Genomic DNA, 23517 nt, shown 5'->3' with positions numbered 1-23517 from the left:
CGTTTTACCAGCTTGACTTCTCGCTGCATTTCCTGGTTTCCTCTTTCTGAAAGAAAAACCCTTCACCATTGAAATGGTCTACTGCCATATCCTTTCCATCCTACTCATTCATTAATTATTTCCTTTCAGATTACTATGGTCCATTCTTAACCCAAAGTTCATACCTTTCAATTTGTGGCCACTAGGATTTGAATGATTGAACCAGAAATCAACTTATTTTCTGACTGAACAGATTGTAGTTTAGGTTATAATACTTAGCACTTTTGCCTCTGAGTCACAAGGGGTCCAGATCCCACAGTAGGACGCAAGCACTAAAATTAACTTTTGACAGCCTAACGCAGTATTGAGGAAATGTTGCACTGCTGAAGTGCCAGCTTTACAGTTAAATCAGGTTCGAGATCAAGGTCCCATTGTTTGCTCAGGTGGATGCAGAAGATCCCTTGGCGCAATTGCAATGGAAGACAGGGAAGCCAGCACCAGTGACCAATACTGATCTCTCAATCAACATCACGAAAGCCAACAGATAATCTAGTTATTGTCACATTGCTGCTTAAGAGCTTGCTGAGTGAAAACTGGCTGCTGTATCTTCAACAGTGACTAAACTGATAAGTACTTAATTAGCTGTGAAGGTCATCCAATGGTCACGAACAAATGCCAAGTGGATGCTACAATCTTTTTTACTCACCTCTAAATTTCGCTCTTTGTAAAGATTACTTTTTTAGAAGAAATTCAATTGTAGTCTTTTGGTAGAATATACTTGAAGCATTACTGATGATAATAAATTTTCACAAAGCATTTCACCTTGTACTCATTCTGGGTGTACGTTTGCTCGCTGAGCTGGAAGGTTTGTTTTTAGACGTTTCATTACCACATGAGGTAACATCTTCAGTTACCTAGTACGGTGACGAAACGTCTGAAAACGAACCTTCCAGCTCAGCGAGCAAACCTACATCCAGAACCTCAACCTGAGGTACAAACCTTCTCAAAACTCACTATCTCGCACTCATCCAGAGAATTCACCTGAAATACCAAAGTAAAAAGGGGAATGGACGGATTGTTTAGCAAGTGACACTGATTGGTAGACATACCATCTTGGAAAATGCTGCAGTTAGAACATGACTGATAGTTAGCTACCAAACTTCATTTAAATGATAAACCAAGCAGGTCAACTGATTAGCCAAGGCACTGCCTTGAGAAATTAAGCAGAGCATGGCTGACACCACTTTGTTGAGTTAAAACAGGCACTACATGTGCTTGACCTTTTTGTCCACAAAGAACAGGACCACGCCTATTCCCCCAAATGTCCAGCAAGTAACAGCATATCCCCTTCAGCTGCTCTCCAACTGGCCCGTCCTTTCAAAATTCACAATGTAGCGCATTAGATACTGGATATTACACATATCAGACGTGTACCCGTGGTTGGAACACCATTTGCTAAATAACCCTGTGTGAAGACTTACGCTGACTACTGACGGTGGAAGCTCAGTCATGCTTGCAGTTGTGTGTACTTACAAGTTACTTATAACAATATACAGGGTATTGTTCTTTTCAGACAGAAAGAATATGTAAACTCAGTTGCATCAAACCACAAAAGAAAAACCACTAAGAATGCATAAACCACACTGATTGTCATGATTCCAGGTGGCGGCTCACCAACACCATCTTCTCAAAAGGCAATTTAGGAACAGGCAATAAATGGTGTCTGAGTGAAATAAAACGTGACTGAGGCGGTCATGAGCAGGCACACAAGGGGTGGCCCCAGCTAACCTACGACCAAACCCCGGTGACCCCAGAACTTTGTTCAGAAAGAGCTCTAGCAAACAATTCACTTAACCATGTTATTCTCAACATCCAGCAAGAAAAATTCACTGATTTTTCTTTTCAAAGATCAAATGCAACCACAAAAGACTTAGGAAATGAAAAGCACAGGAAGGAAGCAGATTTGTTGTACATTCGCCTTACCATTAGCAATGGGCAGAGTTTTCCTGCCCTGTTGGAAACGCCAGGCAGAGACCACCTCCTCTGCTTTTTTTTTTCAAGCCATCTGATCACTGGTGAGAGTTTAGAGCCACCAGAACATTTCACACTTGTATGGTAAATACTGGTTAAAAAACAGCCATTCATAATGAAAGACCCCAAAATAGAGGCAGCATGGCAACTGTACAGTAAACACCACCTTGGTTTGAGCCTTCAATACCCTACTCAGAGTGCAGCTATGTATGTATGAACAAGATGCTTTGACGGTTATTCTAACTTTGATGTTTTTGATGTTCATGTTTGTAGTTGATGGGTACAATTCTGATTTTGTTTGTATTTAACTGAAATCTAACTTGTAAAATGCTATAGTTCCCTGCCTTAGCGGAAGAGCAGTTGAGCTTAATTAAAGGAGCCCCAACCAGTTTCCCACTAAATGGACCATTCACGTTAGGAGCAAATAAAACCAGCTAGTTTAGTTTAGATTCCCTAGAGTGTGGAAACAGGCCCTTCGGCCCAACCAGTCCATACTGACCCTCCAAAGAGCAACCCACCCAGACCCATTTGCCTCTGACCAATGGACCTAACTCTATGGGCAATTTAGCACGGCCAATTCACCTGACCTGCACATCTTTGGACTGTGGGGGGGAAACCAGAGCACCCAGAGGAAACCCACGCAGACATAGGGAGAGCATGCAAACACCACACAGACAGTCACCCAAAGCTGGAATTGAACCTGGGACCCTGGTGTTATGAGGCAGCAGTGCTAACCACTGAGCAGTTTAGTGCAACAGAGCACTTAAAATAAAAGGGCTCAGTGGTAGAGTACTGGGTTAGAAAGCCTGGGTTCAAATTCACCCTCTCCAGGGGTATGTCATAACATATCTAACTGGTTTGGTGTCAAAATATCTGCCATAGAATGCGGAATTAGATATTTAAGCAAGTTAGAGGAAAAAAAGTACAAAAACAGAAATTGCTAGAGAACCTCAACAGGTCTGGCAGCATCTGTGGGAAAGAAAAGCATAATTGACAACTTGAATCTGGTGACTCTTCATCAGAACCAGGTGAAGAGTCACTGGACTCCATACACGAATCAACCTTAACACTAAATTAAGCAGAACTTCAAAGGTCACAATCCCTGCACCGTTAACAGAGTCATGCGCAAAACTGACATTGCGCAGATCAGTTTACAGACACCAATGCGTGGCTCTAAGAACGGTTTGAGAGAAGTGGATTCTGGTTCTTGAAGCAGTAGCACCAATGCTGGGAAAAGTGGGATCTTCGTTTATCAAATGTTCTCCACCTATACTTACTGAATTGTTACTCACGTCAACTCTACAACTAGGAAAGTAGAGAAGATTTCACCCATAATACTAAGGACAAGGGATCAAATTTGGGAAATGAATATAAGAATAGAGTCAATACCAAGGAGAAAAGTACTAATGTGGGAAATGATAAACAGACTGTGATAGGAAGAGATACGAACAAATAAGACTTAAATTTACCAAAAAGAGCAAAATGATAAAACTAAGATCCCAACACCTGAATGCACATGCCATTTAAAACAAAGTCAGACGTCATACAACACCAGGTTATAGCCCAACAGGTTTACTTAAAATCACAAGCTTTCGAAGCGCAGCCCGATGAAGCGACTATGCTCCGAAAGCTTGTGATTTTAAATAAGCCTGTTAGACTATAACCTGGTGTTCTGTGACTTCTGACATGTCCAACACCAGCACTTCCACATCATTAAAAACAAAACAGGTGAACTGAATCAGCAAATAGAAATATGCACATATATTCTGGTACCTATTACAGAGAATGGATGCAGGATGACATGGATTGGGACTTGAATCTTGAAGGGTGTGTTTCATTTATAAACGACAGAAAAGTAGGAAATGGTGGAGGGGTGGCTCTGTTAACTAATTACGGTGTTACTACTATAGACAGGGACATGGAAACAGTTTGGGTAGAAAGGCAAGAAGTCACTTGGAGTGCTGCATAGCTGTCCACCCAAACCTACAGTAATGGTTTCTATGTATATTTCAAAGCGAAAAGAGCTAACAGAGTGTCCGTGGATTTTATAGGAAGTGAGTCTAGTGAATTTGAAATGGAAAATAAATGGCGGTTATTTTGCATTGGCCTTCACTTTACAGGTAACAGAAGCATTGATAATGGAAGGGAGGAACTCAAGAAAATTACAATCAACAGAGATGTGGCACTGAGTAAACTGTTTGGAGCTACCAGCAGACACATACCCCAGTCCTGGCTAACTTCATTCCAAGGTCTAAGAGTGCCCAATGAGATTGTTACTGAATTGGTTTTAATTATCTTGAACTCTCTTGATTCAGGATTAAATTGGTTAGTATACAGATCGAGTACAGGTCACTCTGGTATAATGCTCATTTCGTTAACACAAATTGGCTATAACGCGATTGATGAATTGTGGGCACTGCTTGAATAATGAGAACTTTCGACCAAATGGGTACAGCAATTTCTGTAGAAATCTTCTACAGCGCGAAGTTGCAGAGGAACGCAACTGCCGCGTTATAGCGGAACGCACTGTAATTAGAAACACTAACAAAATGCTACCATTCTTTGTGAAGGGAATACAAGAGAAGGCAGGTTCAGCTTCAATTATACAAAGCACTAACGAGATCACGTCAGTTGGAGTTTAGGAGAGTAGGAGGCACTCGATTGAAAAAACAAAGTCCTGAGTGGTCTTGACAGGGTTGGTATAGAGAGGATGTCTCCTCTTGTGACGGGAATCTAGAACCAGAGGTTACTGCTTAGAAATCAGGCATCACCTATTTAACACAGAGATGAGATGAATCTTAATCTGCCAGAAGTGTTTATCACACTTCACCAGAAAGGGTGGTGGAAGCAGAATCATTGAATATTTTCAGGACAGATTCCTATTAAGCTGGGGAGGTTGTGAGAATGAAAGGCTACCATTGATGGGCGGGAAAGCGGATTTGACGTGATAATCACCCCAGTCGTGATCTTAGCGAATGGTGGAGCAGACTTGAGAAGCTCAATGAGCAAGCTCTGCATGTTCCCACACAGGTTCAAACAGCACCCCCTGTCCCATTAATGCCAAAATCAACAAAGATATAATTCATTCGCCCGTTTGACACTGTTAATAAATTACTGGGCAGCAAAAAGAATGACGACCTTGGGTCCCAAAAAGAACAGAATAGAATTTTTAAGTGGCGGTGCAGGGAACAAAATAGAGAGGGCATTTAAAAAGGGAGGCGGACTTAACTCGACATAGGATAAGGGATAAGGTGATTTGCTCCAGACTTCTTGGCAACTGGCCTGTACACCATTTAGCGAATTGCTGTGGCCCCTTTTGTAACAGAACACTGCAATCCCTCGTATCCACCCAAGGGAGACGATATGTTTAACATATTAAAGGTGGTGCCACTAACAATGCAGCACTCTCTCAGACTCCCAACAATCAAGGATTGAACTTTGTTCAAGTCTCTGAGCTCAGACTTCGACCCACGACTTTTTGACTTGGGAGATGGCAGTGTTACCAACCTTCTGATGAGACGCCCCTCCACCTCTTCCCTTTCCATTTGACATTAATGTGCAACACAACGAGAGGGAGATGTCCCAAACGAAGCCAGCGAGCAGACCCACCCATACTTTTGTAGTCAACACTTACTTGGGCCCGGGCGGAGCTTCTTCGGTCTGTGTGGTAGCTGAGGAGGAGCCCACATTGTGGTCAGTGGCTGTTGACGTGCTTGTGCTCTCCTGGGAGACGCTCTCAGCTGCTGGTTCTGAAGGCTGGGTCGTCGTTGCTGGTGGAGGCTCTGAATTGGACGTCTCCATGCTTTCTGCTGCTACCGGTGTGGCGGGCGCTGCAGGTTCTGCCGACAAGCCTGCAGCACCCACTGGGCTCTGAGCAGCCGGTTCCTGCGGAGTGCCATTCGTGTGACCCTGAGAAAGGTTTTCAAGAATGGAGCGTTACTTATGGAAAACATGCAATGCTTGACCGCTGGCTTGGTCGAAATTGCTTCAAACTGCATGAATGATCAGCCATTCTTATTCAACTCATTAGTTATCCTTCACAACGAACTTGGTTCCAGATCCTCTCCAATGAAAGCTCAAAGACGGAATATGCCAACTCAGTTTCTCACTCTACCTACAGGTGTAGCCTGAGCAAATCTGCATCTCAGCAATTTCTGCTTCTGTTTACTAGCATGGCACCAGGGATCAAATGACATCAGTTCAATGGAGAAGCTGGGGATGCTTCTCCTTACAACAGAGAGGTTTGAGATGGTGGGGTTGTGATAGAACAAATAAGGGAAAAGATGTTCGTGGCAGAAGGGTCAGAGAATATCAACTCAAGGCAATCAGCAAAAGAATATGGCAGAGTGAAAGGCAATGTCCGAAAGGCGACCAGTTCCTCAGATCATCAAGAGGAACACGTTGACTGAAAGCATAGTCAAAACAGATTCATTTGTAATTTTCAAAGGTGAATTTGCTGAATAGAGTCATAGAGATGTACAGCATGAAAACAGACCCTTCGGTCCAACCCGTCCATGCCGACCAGATATCCCAACCCAATCTAGTCCCACCTGCCAGCACCTGGCCCACATCCATCCAAACCCTTCCTATTCATATACCCATCCAAATGCCTCTTGAATGTTGCAATTGTACCAACCTCCACCACATCCTCTGGCAGCTCATTCCATACACGTACCACCCTCCGTGAAAAAGTTGCCCCTTAGGTCTCTTTTATACCTTTCTCCTCTCACCCTAAACCTATGCTCTCTAGTTCTGGACTCCCTGACCCCAGGGAAAACACTTTGTCTATTTATCCTATCCATGCCCCTCATAATTTTGTAAACCTCTATAAGGTCACCCCTCAGCCTCCGACGCTCCAGGGAAAACAGCCCCAGCCTGTTCAGCCTCTCCCTGTAGCTCAGATCCTCTAACCCTGGCAACATCCTTGTAAATTTTTTCTGAACCCTTTCAAGTTTCACGACATCTTTCCGGTAGGAAGGAGACCAGAATTGCACGCAATATTCCAACAGTGGCCTAACCAATGTCCTGTATAGCCGCAACATGACCTCCCAACTCCTGTTCTCAATACACTAACCAATGGAAAGCATACCAAACGCTTTCTTCACTACCCTATCTACCTGCGACTCCACTTTCAAGGAGCTATGAACCTGCACTCCAAGGTCTCTTTGTTCAGCAACACTCCCTAGGACCTTTCCATTAAGTGTTTAAGTCCTGCTAAGATTTGCTTTCCCAAAATGCAGCACCTCACATTTATCTGAATTAAACTCCATCTGCCACTTCTCAGCCCATTGGCCCATCTGGTCCAGATCCTGTTGTAATCTGAGGTAACCCTCTTCGCTGTCCACGACATCTCCAATTTTGGTGCCATCTACAAACTTACTAACTGTACCTCTTATGCTCACATCCAAATCATTTATGTAAATGACAAAATGTAGAGTCCAGCACCGATCCTTGTGGCACTCCACTGGTCACAGACCTCCAGTCTGAAAAACAACCCTCCATACCACCCTCTGTCTTCTACCTTTGAGTCAGTTGTGTATCCAAATGGCTAGTTCTCCCTGTATTCCGTGAGATCTAACCTTGCTAATCAGTCTCCCATGGGGAACCTTGTCGAACGCCTTACTGAAGTCCATATAGATCACATCTACTGCTCTGCCAACTTCAAAGGAAAATAAGCTACAGGGTTCTGGATAGAATTCAGAGGATTGGAATTAATTGGAGTGTCCTACTATCCATAGTACAATGGACTGAATAGCCTCCTCCTACACTGTTTCAATCTATGATGTGATTTTGGATTTATAGCATTTGCCTTTTGCTCCCAGTATCCTTCTCTGTGTTTACCATTTGCTCTGATGCTGCCCCTATAATTGTTTGGTGTGGGGCAATCTTACCCCACCCCAAACAAAATTTTAAATTCACCTCCGACCTGCACGATTTTGATGGCCTCTAATTTCCTAATCAGCCCATAAAAGGCAGACCCAAAAGAAGCAGTGATGGTCACCAGTGAGGTAGTGACAGAGGTTCAGTGTCAGATCACTCCAAGCAACTGGCTGAAAAGCAGCAACTATGTAATCTTGAAGCTGATGGCACTGAACTCCAGATTTTGACCCTGGAAGAATCAGGATCCAGAAATGAAATGAAGCTTTCAGCCAATCTAACAATAGAGATAATTATTTCTAGGACAAAATGAGGACTGCCGATGCTGGAGATCAGAGTCGAGTGTGCGTTGCTGGGAAAGCACAGGTCAGGCAGCATCTGATGAGGAGAATCGACATTTCGGGCATAAGCCCCTCATCAGGAATGTTCAGGGCAAAGGAGAGGACTTGGTAAGGGAGGGAGGTATAGTGGGAGAGGGACTCACTGAGATCTTTGTAAGAGAGGAGGAGAACGTCCTCAAGCTCGGCATACTTGGAAGAGGATTCGCAGTAAGGTTAAAATCAACTAGGAGAAAGTGGGGACTGCAGATGCTGCCATATTTCCAAAAGGGACAGATTGGCCATGATCTTACTGAATGGCGTGACAGGCTTGAAAAGGCCGAATGGCTGACTTCTGAACGTATTTCCTGTATTCACGCAATCTAATGCAAAATAGTTTCGAGCAAACAAAATCTGAGTGTGCGTGAACGTCACAGCCTCCCCATTTGACATCAGGGAAAACAGGTGTGAAACTTGCCAACTGTTTGGATTAGATTACTTACAGTGTGGAAACAGGCCCTTCGGCCTAACAAGTCCACACCGACCCATTCCCCTACATTTACCCCTTCACCTAACACTACTGGCAATTTAGCATGGCCAATTCACCTAACCTGCACATTTTTGGACTGTGGGAGGAAACCAGAGCACCCGGAGGAAACCCACGCAGACACGGGGAGAAAGTGCAAACTCCACACAGTCAGTCGCCTGAGGTGGGAATTGAACCCGGGTCTCTGGCGCTGTGAGGCAGCAGTGCTAACCACTGTGCCACCGTGCCGCCCAAATGTTTCCACACTGTAAGTAATCTAATCTAATCTTTGGAGACCTGCCATTTCATGCTGGCAAGGATATAGGATTCTCTCCAGAACACAATAAAAGCTAGTCAACAGGCAGAAGGCAGTAGACAGCATGTATCCTGGGTGGAAGCTCACTTCACCATTACTTGCAGTACTCATCAGCACCTGTAAACTACAGGGAAAGTAAAAGTGAACATCTAAACTCTTTTAACACCTTGCATGGTGGTTTAAACTCCTTAAAATTTCTCCCATGATCAGTGACAACTTTCACTCTAGTGTCATGCAATCCACAGCATTCTTCCCAGACATAAACTAAGCTTGCAGGAGTAGTATCTATAACTAAGTGCTGTCAATGAAACGGTGCAAGCGGTTCTAGATGGAAGCTGCCTCCCTATCAGGTCAGCTGGCTGTTTACCACCTTGTACACATTATCTATCTTCAAATCTTCACCTCATCCACATGACTCCAACAATCAATTAGTGTAAACATGTTTCCTAATTGAAGATTCCACCTTACTTTTATCATTCTAGATAAATGCTCTCGCTAGACTTACTAATCAGCAGAACCAATCTCTCAGTCTTCCTCCACCTAAGCACTTCGTAAATTTGATGCCTCTATCAGATCCTATTTTACCTTGCCTTCCTCAGTGAATAAAGCCAGAGTCTGTTCAGTCCCACAACAAAAATAACCTACACATCTATCACACCTTTATGAAACAAGCCCTTTGGTCCAACAAGTCCACACCGACCCTCCGAAGAATAACCCACCCGGTCCCATTTCCGTCTGACTAATATATCTAATACTATGGGCAATTTGGCATGGCCAATTCACCTGACCTCCACAACCTTGGACTGTGGGAGGAAACCGGAGCACCTGGAGGAAACCCATGCACACACTGGGAGAATGTGCAAACTCCACGCTGACAGTCACCTGAGGCTGGAATCGAACCTGTGTTGTTGTGTCAAATGGCTCAACAGCTTGATCAAAGAAGTAGGCTTTAAAGAAATGTGTTGAAGTGGAGCAGCAGGGAGGGAATTCCAGAGTGGAGGATCAAGGCAACTGAAGATGCATTCAATGATGGAAGCCATTAAAATTGGGATGGAGGTTGGAGTTGGAGCAGTGAAGGCACTTTGGATGATTGTAGAGCTGGAGCAAGTTACAGGAGAGGAGGGCGGAAACTACAAAAATCGAGGGAGAAGGCCACAGAGGGGTTTAAAGCAAGGAGAAGAATTCAAAATTCAAGACAGCATTTGACCAGGACCCGATGTAGGTCAGTGAACACAGGTATGGCAGAGGAATCAGTCTTGCTGAGAGATTTGGACACCCTAAGGTTTAAGGGAAATATGTGATCATGCTGGAAGAGATGCTGTTGCCTGGGTTGGAACACTTTGGCTACTAAGACAGTCTGGATAGGCTTGGGTTGTTTCCTTCAGAGCAGACAAAGCCGAGGAAGGACCTGACTAAGGTGCACAAGACTATGAGGGGCATGGACATGGTAGGCCGGAAGCAGTCGCTCCCCTCGAGATCAATAACAAGGGGACATCGTTTCCAGGAGGTTAAAATAAGACTTGAGAAAAAAAAATCGTTTCACCCAGAGTATGGTGGGAATCTGTGACACACTGACTGGGAAGGTAGTAGAGGCAGGAAACCTCGCAATATTTATCAAGTATGTGGATGAGCAGGTAAAGTGTCATACCATTCAAGACTATGGACCAAGAGCTGGAAATGGGTTTAGTGTAGATAGATCGGTGCCGACCTGATGAGTTAAAGGGCCACCTCCGTGCTTTAAGACAGAATGTTGGAGCTGAGTGTGCATGGAAAAATCAAATCTGGAAGATAAAAAAAGGCCTCAACAACGGTTTCAACAGGAATGAGCTAAACCAGGCAAAGTTAGAGTGGGAATAAGTGAATGTCGAGATCTGGCAAGGGAGACTGGGAAGCTCAGATGTGAGACCAATATTGCAAACACTGACTCAGTCTCAGGGAGAAGGATGGGAACGGTTACTATAGGGAACAGGGAGGGGAAGGAAACTAGTGGCTTCAGCCTTCCTCAACCTAATTAGTGGAGATGTCTGAACATACAAGTACTGATAATTTATCAACAGTGGAAGTGGCAAGGGAGGCGGTGGTGATGTAAAGCTTGGTGTTGACAGAGCATGTGAAATCTTAGGCAGCATTCTGTCAGCTGAACCACAAGCCTTTCATCGCTCCTATAAATCCTAATAAATCTGTTGTATCATAGCTCCAATATCCTGTGTGCAATAAATGCCAGGAACGCCACAACTGACACCATGTCGTTGCCTTGTACAGACTGATCACATCCTTGCTTTCATGTTTAATATCGCCAACCATAAAGCCTAATTGCCTGTTAAAAAATGTTCACAGCTACGCTTTTAAGAACCTGTGCGGATGCACCCCATTTCTCTATTCAATTAATAATCGAACAAGGTTTAGCACACAGATCTATCATTCTGATGTTTTTCACAAAAATGCTATCTTTTTCATTTGTCCATTCCGAACCTCATTTGTTTGATACTTGCTCACTGGACAAACACGTTCCGTCAACATCAACTCTCCTTCTGGCTGGTCTAGCTTCTAAGTTCATCAGACCATAATACCATTCCTTTTACTTCTCTTCAAATAGAGAGCTCAACACACATCCTTGGAAACTACACTTTGCCAATCCGAGAACTCTCTCATCTTCCCTACTCACGACCCTCTACCCAATCTTCTCACCCACGCTATTTTTTTTTAATTAAACCACACATGCCTCAACGCACTCCTCACAGCGGACTCTCGCAGTTGACACTTCACTCATTTTGTTTTACTGAACTCCCAAAGGCAAAGCCCCTGCATCGATAAAGGGCGGCATGTCAAACGGTATTTCCCAAAACAGAAGCGTGCTCCTCACCTCCAGCCTGTTCAAGATCCCCTGAATGTCTCTCAGCATATGCTGTGCCAGTACCAGACGAACTCTCGGCTCACTCTGTGAAAACAGAAAAGACAAATTCCATCAGTGAAGAATGCCCTGGTGCACCTGGAACCCCACGTCAGCGGGGCCTAGATTCTCTGCTAACACATCTTGCCACCAGTACAGAATGATGCTGTACTATTGCACCGGGGGTTCAGTGTACTCTAATCAAATTCTCCATAAGCACAAGACAGAGCAGAGTTCTGATCACCGTAGCACAGTAGATTGATTTTCCTCTTACTCATTAAGTATTCAAAGAACGAAAGAAGCTGTGGCCCACCAGCTGAAAGATAAGCCAGTCCTGATTTCAAGGCAGCAAACCTCAGCATTGCTGCTGAATAAAAATGGTTCACTGACAGTTCGTCATTCCACGCTCCTCTGGTCACAAACCAATTCCAACTGAAAGCACCACAGAGAAACGTTCCCACTCCGAGACAATGAGGCTGACTCGGTGACATAACCATGAGGGGAGCGAGATCAGACACGCAAAATGGTTGTCTCCAGAATACTCTGGCCTGGACTCAGCCCATTCCCTGAGCACATCAGTGATGTCTGTGAATCTCGGCAAAGACAAAGGGGGACGGAGTGTGTTTGCAGAGACAAACTGACCAGAGCTGTGCCATGGGTACCCAAGTAGAAATGGCTACTGGTGCTGATCCATGTGCAAGTTTGCCTCCCACAGTGAAAGGAGAAAGGTTCCCCCATTTGTTGGTAAAAGGTGGTGTTGGTTTTTCTTTGGGGGCAGGAGTTTGTGGAGGGAGGCATGCAGTCATAGGGATGAAAATGCATTGTTACACCAAATGCATAATAACAAGAGCCTGCATAAAACTGTGGGGAAAACTAGTACAGTGTCAGGATCACCAATCAACCCAATTACTTAAGAATTACAGCAGAGACAGACCATTTGACCCTGTGTTTATGTGCTTATTTAAGCACTACATGAACCACCATCCCACTTCTTCTCACCTGTGGAACCTCACGTACGTATTCTTCTACCCCTTCTGTGCTACTGGCCCCATGCACTCCTTGTGGTAGTAATGTCTTAATCACTCTGTGGGTAAAGTTGCTTCTCCATCTTGTATTTCTAGTTCTAAACTTCCCCCACAAGAGCAAGTACATCTGCTTTATCAAACACTTGCGTATTTTAACTGTGTCACTCAGGTCACACTTTAACTTTCCCCGAACTTCCCTAAATGGTCATAACTTGCCACATCTGGTACCATCCTGCAAAGCTTTTGTGCACCTGGTCTAATGCCTCCATCATTACTGAGGAGTGGTCAAAATAATGTTGCTGCTTCTCAACAGGCCTCTTGTATCTCTTTCAAATGGACAAACACACAATGTCCTCCTACTCCACATTAATTTAATTATACAACATTATACAATGAAATTAGCCATGGTATTGGAAGGCACTGAGTATTTTCTCCATCCTGAAGTGTGCAAGACACAAGACAGAGACAATAGCAGCAAACTGCACCTCATCCTCCAAGGAAAGGCCAGCCATTCCTCCACCGATTCTGGGCTTGCCTCACTACTGCCTACCAGACAGGTTGTACTCATCTTCCTGCTAATGTAAGAATGGGCAAGGTTACAGAGGAAAGCAGGGCTCGCTTGCACTCTTTCCCTCTCTCTGTACAACTCGGGCGAGAAGGGAATCAGATGAAAGATTGCAAGCCCCAGAATCATGTGTTGGTAGTCAGAGGTGACACGACCTCTCTGTGTGCCAGAAATTATAAAAAAAGGTAGAAACACACCAGCCCGCAAATGACAATTAGCAGAACTACTGACACACAAACCTAGCTGTCATGAGAAAGCAACACTTCAGTCAAGGGGAGGCAATGGCTTAGTGGTATTGTCGCTAGACTTGTCATCCAGAGACCCAGGTAAAGTTATGGGGTGTCAGTTTCAAATCCCACTGAGCAAATTCAACAAAAGCCTCAAATGAAAAATCTAATGATGAACATAAAATCATTATTGATTGTTGTTAAGAAAAACCCAGCTGATTCACTAAAGTCTTTTAGGGAAGGAAACTATCCAGTCTGGTCGACATGTGACTCATGATCCACAACAATGTGGCCGACTCTCACTGCCCAAATCCACCCCCCCCCCCCCCCACCCACCCCTACTGAAATGTCCTAGCAAGCCACTCAGTTGTATCCAGAGGATGACTTGCCGGCCCATATCCACCAGTGAATTAAACGAGAAGTTACTTAACAACCGACAATTGTAAGTAACACCCAAATTCAACTGTGGTTTCTCTCCTCTCCTCCAATGTCATATTGTTCTCCTCTCAAATGGCACTACTCTGCTCTAATGCATTGCTCCCTCAAGTGCCTCCTTACAAAGTTTGTCATGCGTCAGCAGACCTTGCAAAGCTATCCAAAAAAATCTGATGCGCACCTGCACACACGTTTTCGAGCGAGATACCACGAAAAGCAGAACGCAATCAGTGATGTTGATCCCTTTCCTCCTTGCTAACAAGATAATTGTTGCTTACCTACCCAAACTCAACTCAAAGCAAATAGCGTCTACCTGTATGTAAATCCAACATCTTGGGGCAGTCGGCCAGGCCACCAGATTTCTGTAGCATCGCTGCTGGCTTGTTAACACATTATATTGCTGCATACCTCAAGGATGTTTCTGCAAAAATACCTTTCCATCATGGAGAGAGTAACATCGCCTTTCAGAAGGCACAAAAGTGTGTTTTATTTTGAGAGAGTATCATCTGAAAGAGTAAATTAAATGACTTGCAGAGGAAATATTTGAGTTCCACTTGCACCAAATATTAAGCACCCCAGATCCCACACTTCCATTAAAAAGCTTAATAAAGTACCAAAGACTTGTTTATATAGCACTTTTCACAAGTTCACGACTTCACAGAGTGCTTTGAAGCCAATTAAGAACACTTCAAGTATAGTCACCACCGAAAAGCAAGAAACATGACAGCTGATTTGTGCACATCACACAAACAGCAGTGAAATCAAGTCTAGTTCACCTATCTTGTTCTTAAGTGATAATTTTAGGGAGAGAAATCTTGATCAGAACCTTGGTTTGATGTCCGAGCTTCTCATAGTTCACACTGCCTCATGCTTTTAGGTTAGACACTTGTTAGAATTTCCTCCCATAATTCAGAAGACTTATAAAGAACAAAGTAATTTCTGAAGCGGAGAAGGAGAAAAATATTCAGAGTAACCTCAATATTAGTGATAGATGTGCCAATGAGGTGCACAAATATGACAAGTGCAGGTTTGTAACTACAGTATATTCCAGGTTAGACACACAATGAAAGTACCTGAAGCACTCAACTCAAAACATATTGATCAGCATCCATGTTAAGTTGCTGGAAATGCACAAGGTAAGGCGCAGCCACAGCACAAATGATTTCAACGTTAAATACATGGTGAAGGATTTCTGTTTCCAGACCCCTCAGCAAATCATTGCCCAAACTGATTCTCCACCCCATTTCCTTTAGAGAACAGCAGCCAGGGAATGACATACATGCCTACTGAGCTCAGTTACATTTTGCTGCACTGTACTTTCTCTAAGAATTGTACATCCTCAGCCTACATGCTAACTACAAACATGGATGAATAAGGCAGAAGCAGCATGGGTCAATGATGGGATTAACAAGATGGCACAAGAAGGGGAAAAGACACAGTGAAACATAGAGGGCAAAGAAAAGACAGAACACAAAGTTACCTGGATGGGACTCTGTTCCACATTGATGTGCACATCCATCGACGATCCATCACTCTTCAGGAGTGCAAAGGGGAGGGAAGGAAGGAAGGAAGGAAGGAAAAAAGCACCAATCACAAAATAAGCAGCTACTCCCAGCCTCGATACACCTGTAAGGAGCACCCTACCTGCGAATCTCTGCCTAGGTTACTGGTACAGCTAGCAAGTGGGGCCCTGTCGCATACAAGCATGAGAAAACAGGCTGAATTCTTCCACCTCAACTCCACCTTCTCGTACTATCTTAGAAACAAACGGAATCAACGAAACCTGACATGAACATACTCAAGAATTGAGGATTCACAGATCTCTTGGTTAGAATTCAAAAATTCACCACCTTTCAACTGAGAAACTTTTTCTTCACATTTGCCCTGAATGTCCAACCACTTAACAAAGCGGTGAGCATCCCTAGCTTAGATGAAATGTCCTCCCAGCATCTATGTTATCAAGCCCAAAAGAATTTTACATGTTTCAACAAGATCACCTTTCACGCTTCCAAACTGCAGAAAAATTAGGCCTAACTGACTTCATCTTCCACGCAAGGTAATGTGCTAATTCAGAGTCAGTCAAGTAATCCACTTTTAAGCCAAGGTTATCTTCCCTTAGGTAAGGAGACTAAAACTGTACACAGCACAATGGACACACGTTAGCATGGCTCACAACTCAGGGCTTCCTGTGCAGTCAGAAAAAGATCACGAGGCAGCCGCACATGTACTGTGCAGTGAGCACTCTCTCAGGCACCATCAACATTCCTCTCCAGGAATAGGGAATAAATCACCTCAGAGTTTTAGTTGAAGCATGCAGCTGGTCAACGCAGTTATGAAAAAGCTACAATTTTACCTGAAACCCCTGCACAATACTGCCATATCAAAAGAACATACAATTTCTCTTACACGTGCATGGACAATGGTGAATGAGCTTTAAAACTGACTGCAATTTCAGACATTTCTGGGAAAGGTGAAAGGTCATATAAATGTATGTTTACTTCACATTCTGACTACACCATCAGGTATGAAGTGAAAGGAGACAATTCCATTGTTATCAGGTTTTCAGTCAGGTACGGAGTCTTTGCTATTGCTGTTGTATTTGAAACAGCAGCATTGATAACAAGGCAGCTGAATCAATTCGTTGCCCAACAACACTTGCATGCTTTTCTATGTCACCCAGCTCTAGCCAAGGCATAGTCTTGGACTGGCCAAGGTTAGTTAATTCCTTCAATTCCACATTTAACGGTCGTATCTTTGTCCTTACAAAGGCAGCAACAGCCTACTGCTGACTGCTTGACATTGTTGTGACCCTCCCTTCCCAATAAAGACTGCCTGGGATTATTTTGCCTTATAAACTGCCACAAAGATTTATGTGGTGCATTTCACATTCTCAGGACATTTTACAAAGTGTCCTACAGCCACTGATGCACTTCTGGAGGTGTAGTTACTGCTGGAACGTGGAAACATGCAGCAATCAACTTGCGTAGTGCCACTTCCTACAAATAGCATCAAGTTAGATCCAGATTATCTGCTTTAGGAGATGTTTGAGGGATGAATGTATGTCAGGACACCAGGACATATCCTCTGCCTTGAGATCTTTTATATCCACCTGATAGGGAAGAATTGCACTTTAACATCTGATCCAAAGATGACTAACTCAAGCACTGCACTAGGAATGTGCACATAGATTCATTCAAGTCTTAGGAATGGTGCTTCAGCCTGCATATCTGACTTAACCACGTATAGAATAGTGAGTGAGAAAAAAAGCACAATATATTCAACAACAAATACAGAAATAGTGAAGGTAATGGCTTCAAATGAAAAACAGACTGAAAACTTCAAGTGCAGCTCGACTTCATCTGAACTGAAAGGAGCTGGAAAATGGTGTTTTTTAATGCAGCAGACAGAGTGGGAGGAGGAGGAGGAAGCGGAACTGACTGTGAACGTGCCCGGAGCAAAAGACCAAGGTCGTGAACAATAATGGTAAAGAGGAATTAGGTATGTGAAGTAGGTGTAAAAAGAAAAAGGGAGTGCAGAACTAACATCACATGGATGCTGCCTTCTGATCTAAAGGTTGGATTAGGAGAGAGAAAATTCAGAAAGGAAACTTACAGAAGGCAGTGAGAAGTGACAACTGACAGAGCTGAACGAATGAAACAAAGAGAAAAAGTGAGGCTGAAATATCAACTAAAACACCACTGACAATTCTGCTCGTGCACAGGCCAGCTATCATCTCGAAAGGTTTAAGGTTTCAAGCAACATACTTTGTGACAGCAAAGCTCTCTTTTACAGAATGGTTAACGTTGTGCATTCTTGGAATATTTTTGATTTAAATCAGTCAGTGGAAGGTTAATTCAGAATGATTCATGGAATCCAGCAGAGTGTGTTTTAAGCAGGTTGGCCAATTTGTTTTCATGTTTGTAAAGAATACAAAGATTACTTGATAAGCATCTCAAGAAGTTCATCAATGTTTCAGAACCAGAAACGATAGATTAGATTTAACAAGTTCTCCTTCCTTGCAAATAGCAATCACATTTAATTACATCTTCATGTCCCTTGTTAAGGAAATCTTCCTTTCTTTAATTCAGTGTTGGGATGTTGACTTGAACTGCTGCAGTCCATGTGGTGTTTGAGTGCTGTTTGAAATAGAGTTCCAGGATGTTGACTCAACAACAGTGAATGAATGGCCATATATTTCCAAGTCACACTGGGGCATGGCTTGGAGAACTTGCAGGTGATAACGTTCGCAAGAGCCAAGTTCTAAATTATCGCAAAATTTATCTAGTTCTTTCCGGCACGTTTCCATTCCATCACAGCGTTGCACTGCTCGACTCCACAGAAGACATCATGATGTTGTCTTAACCTTTTTGGTCCTGGGTTCATTAAATCCCATTCAGCACAGGGAGCTCCAAGATTGCATCACCACAGCAATGTTAAGCCGAGCACAAGATGCTTCCTCAGAATCGCTGGCCTGCATGTGAGGAACATGGTAACAGCTCCCCAATCATCACTACACGGTGACTCCTTCTGGAGGCACGAGTAATTGAGGATAACTATCAGAATCTAGGAAACTGGCCAATATGATGGAACGATGCGATGCTCACTCTTCACACTGAGGTATGAACAATGCCCCCTTGCAGCAAGATATAGAGTCATAGAGACGTACAGCACGGAAACAGATCCTTCGTTGCAACTCGTCCATGCCGACCACATATCCCAACCCAATCTATTCCAACCTGCCAGCACCTGGACCATATCCCTCCAAACCCTTCCTTATTCATATACCCATCCAAATGCCTCTTGAATGTTGCAATTGTACCAGCCTCACCACTCCCCTCTGGCAGTTCATTCCATATACGTACCACTCTCTGAATTAAAAAGTTGCCCCTTAGGTCTCTTAGATCTTTCCCCTCTCACCCTAAACCTATGCCTTCTAGCTCTGGAATCTCCGACCCTAGGGAAAAGACTTTGCCTATTTACCCTATCCATGCCCCTCATGATTTTATAAACCGCTATAAGGTCACCCCTCAGCCTCTGACGCTCCAGGGAAAACAGCACTAGCCTATTCAACCTCTCCCTATAGTTCAAATCCTCCAACGCTGGCAACATCTTTGTAAATCTTTCCTGAATCCTTTCAAGTCTCACAACATCTTTCTGATAGGAAGACTAGAACAGCACGTAAAATTCCAACAGTGGTCTAACCAATGTCCTGTACAACTGCAACATGACCTCCCAACTCCTGTATTCAATACTCTGTTAGAGAGGACTTGTGAAACCATACTCCAAGGAAGGCGTTATTTTCAGAGATGCAAGTTACTAGATTTTTTTAAAAATGCAGTTTATTCTCAATAGCTGGAACACACTTGTATAAGTAGGTGACCAGAAATGCTACAAATGCAGCAAATTGAGTCTGACCAACGCCCTGTATTCATACATTTTTTTCATTTGTCTCGAGCCTCGTACATCACCTATCTTTCTGGAACTGTAATGAAAACAGACCATAAAACAGGAGTTGGGTGCGGTGGGGGTGACAAAGAGTATTAAACTGCTTAAGGTTCAATGAATTGTTCAATTAAGTAAGGAGAGCTCAGTTTAGAACATTCTATATTGTACCTTGCAAAATACATTTGCTGAGATATATTGCTACAATGAAATAAAGGCCATATGGATGCATCAGCAATACTGGGTAGAATGGTCTTCCATAATTCATCATGTGATCTGAAGCAAGGCAGTAGCTGATGTTGTGATCGGAATGAGGTCAGCTAGGTGGAGCCCAAAGAATGAGTTCCCTGACTGGGGCTGTTAATCTGCTCCAATCAGGGAGCCCTGGCTGACAGGAGGAGTGTCAGACATCCCTGCTCACAATGAGGGCCAGCTCTGAGGAAGGTGGACCAGTGTCACGGATTCCACGTATGCAGGTAAGGGCAATTTAGTGACAGGTGTCGGTTTCCATGGAGCTTCTTCAGTGGCAACGAGAGAAAAGCACGCACCTGAAGAAATTCACTTGTAACAGTCACAACTTTGAGCTGGGTTAAGCGTTTGTGTCATCATGCAGTGATCTGGGAAGTTCAACTTGTTCGATCTTGAAAACTGAGACCCAAAGGAATGCATTATTTTTTCTGGGCAAAGGACATTTGGGCTGACAAAAAGCATTGAGCGATTCTCCTGATAGCTCATGAACTGGCAGCTTTTTTGGTTTATTAGGAGCCCAATTTTCCCAGACGCACCAGATATTTTTCAAGAGCTGACAGATTTAGTCAAAAAAATATTATGACCCCAAGCCATCTCTAACTCTGTGATGCAATCAGTTTTACAAGGCTATTCAAGAATTGGAATCCCTGTTGGGATTTTTGACTAGGTTAAGATGACTGGCAGAAGCATGTGACTTTGGTTCAACCCTTAATGAGATGCTGAGGCACCATTTGGCATGTGGGATTAATGATGCAAAAGCTCCGACTAGCTGAAACCCAACTGGACTTTAACCAGGCATTACAACTGGCTTTATCATTGGAAAATGCGGTAAACATAGTATATGAGTTACAGGGTACTCTCATGCAAGAGGACACCCTTGCCAGACTGGGAAGGGACAGATAGCATCAGGAAGGTCAATGGCAGACACAAGGCTCCGCTAAGTGAGAGAGACAGTTTACTTCAGGGGGCAAAGTTTGGTGTCGGAACCATGGGAATGGGCCTGCATGGGGAAAAGGTATGGCCGACGCAAGGTCAGGTCCAGAGATGCTGCAAACTTGCAAACATGGCAAGAGCAAAATGTTCTTTGGCCCTTGGCAGCCTTTCTGATTGTTCTGGAACCTGTGGGTTCTACCTTTCCGTCAAGTGTAGAAGTAACCTCAGAGTCTGAGATGGACACAGCGGATGTCACTGCCTCGACATCTTTGCCGCCTGACGAAGAGAATGAATTTCTTCAGAGATGCTCTGGGTGCAACAGGTGAGTTACTGTGTTTGCATCCCAAGGCAGAGTTGGAGGAACCTGAACCGAAACTAAAACGCTCCAGGAGCAGCTACAAAAAGATACGGCTGTGGACTTAGCAGAGAGGGATGTAGTGATTGTTACAAGTTCAGCCGTGTGTACCTTACAGAATGAGTTCCCTGACTGGGCTTGCTTATCTGGTCTAATCAGGCAGCCCTGTCCGACAGATATAAACAGGAGTGTCAGAGGTCCTGCTCACTCAGAGCTCTCTCTGAGGGAGCTGGATCAGTGTCAAGGACTCTCCATGTGTAAATAAAGGGCAACTGGCCTCAGTGGAGTTATGCCAGCTCAGGTTTTCAATGTCTGTGGAATGAAAAGGGATTGATAAATGAGGGGAGAAGGAAATCCAGCCAAGAGACATATGCTTAATTGTTCTCGAGACTCCAGTCATAATCTGTTGATAAGCAAGTCAATATTTTTTTTAAAAAGGGAAAGGTGACATGTGCAGACGTATGGAGAAACAGCAGGGGATTATGGCGCTGTTAGGTACTATTTTCAGAGAGCTGGAATAGGCATAATAGGCTGAATGGTCTCCTGCGCTGCAAGATGCAAATGCAAGCCATGTGTGCGCTCCAGTGATAGCATATATCCCCGAAATTAAATTGATTTTTAAGGCTCACTCTCTTGCCAAATACAGCAAAATACCTGTAAAGGACACTGCAGGAAACTGTACTACATCACAGTGCACTGTACTTCGCATCTACTGACTCAATTCTTTGCACTGTTCAATTTCAGAATTTTGAGAGAATGGGTTTGCAAACACCTGTGTTGCAAAACTGCCAAAGGAAGACTGACATTAATCAAGGGTATTCAGATACTTTGAGGAGAAAATGAGGACTGCAGATGCTGGAGATCAGAGCTGAAAATGTGTTGCTGGAAAAGCACAGCAGGTCAGGCAGCATCCAAGGAACAGGAGAATCGAAGGGCTCATGCCCGAAATGTCAATTCTCCTGTTCCTTGGATGCTGCCTGACCTGCTGTGCTTTTCCAGCAACACATTTTCAGCTCTTATTCAGATACTTTACAAATGGATTCTTGAGAATGAATTATAGACTGGGTTTTAATAAAGGAATTTGCCTTACATATTGAGTAATGACTATCTGGCACAAATCTGCAGTCAAGAGTTCAGATAATACAAACAAGCAAACTTATGCCAAGTGCCGAGTTGTCGACTGTTAACAAGATTAAGACTCTGCCTTGAAATTGCTTCAAAATGTCTCTCTCTCTCTCTGGTAAATGCAGAAATGTGCAGATTGAGATCTTTTACTTTTGGCTGGATTCTATGCTGGCGGTAGCTGTTATTCTTGGCAACCTTCTATGCCATTTAATGTGACACAGTGGCGCCGGCCAGTTCACCTGGGAATTAACTGCAGTTAATTGAAAATTGTGTGGCCCCGATAAGAAGTGGGGAAAGTATCCAGGATGTATATCTTAAAATCTGCCATCCATGGGTTCTCATCTCCCCACCTCTCCTTGTGAATCTGTTAGCTGGCGGCAGGATTAGTATTCTGTGATACGGATAGCTGACTCATAAGTAGTTGCAGACCCAGATCCCTTGCCTGTAACCACACGGCTCCCCCAGAATTGTATCCCAGAATCAATCAACTCACTCCCTTTAACCCCATCTAGAAGGGGGGGGGGCTCCCACACTAATAAAGGCATCAGCCATGCCCCAGTTGGTAGCAGTCTTCCTCGTGAATCACAAAGCTATGTGTTCGAGTCCCACTCAAAGGGCTGAGCTTGCATGACTGACGCTCCATTGCTGTCCTGCGCTGCACAGAGTTAAATGCAACCGTCTTTCTGGTCAAAGGTTAAACCTGGGCCCAGTTCAGCTGTTCTAATGGCGGTTTTTAAAAAAAATCTCAGGACATTAATTTCAGCAAGAGCTGGGAGGTCTCCTTAGTTCCAGTCAATATTTATCCCACGATCAACGTCACAAAATAAAATCAACCAACAATTATCACATGGCTGGTGGGAGCTTCCTGTGCACAGAATGACCATGAGATTTCACAACAACTGTGACTACACCACATTGGCAGCAAAACGTTTTGATAGGTCCAATAGTCAAAACAAAATATTGCTTAAATACAAGTCTTTCTTTGACCTTTTCATAATTTGGTGCTATTTTACAAGGTCAATTTCCTATACAGGCTAATAACCTACAAATTCTGGGGACAGGCTTTCCACTGATACTCATTCCAAGTCTACTAACTCCCACAGTTACCTTAAATACACTTTCCCACATCTTGCTTCCTACTAAGAGTCTGTTCCACTTTCCCAGTTTCCCCACATCGGCCAGATTTCTTCCACTGGGGTTCTCCAACGGGTTCTCCTTTTTACTC

At 43.8% G+C, this 23517-nt stretch overlaps 1 protein-coding gene across 1 annotated transcript in view; it reads right to left on the bottom strand.

Annotated features, from left to right (window-relative positions):
• Positions 1–23517, bottom strand: part of bag6l (BCL2 associated athanogene 6, like) — a 91253-nt gene that overhangs the window by 34436 nt on the left and 33300 nt on the right. Inside the window, 2 exon segments of the mRNA XM_072550148.1 lie at positions 5645–5919; positions 11910–11984. Of these exon segments, the coding sequence (XP_072406249.1) occupies positions 5645–5919; positions 11910–11984 (350 nt within the window).

This window comes from Chiloscyllium punctatum, chromosome 30 (assembly GCF_047496795.1).
Source record: "Chiloscyllium punctatum isolate Juve2018m chromosome 30, sChiPun1.3, whole genome shotgun sequence".
Lineage (NCBI taxonomy): Eukaryota > Metazoa > Chordata > Chondrichthyes > Orectolobiformes > Hemiscylliidae > Chiloscyllium > Chiloscyllium punctatum.
This window is presented reverse-complemented; position numbering and strand designations above follow the sequence as displayed.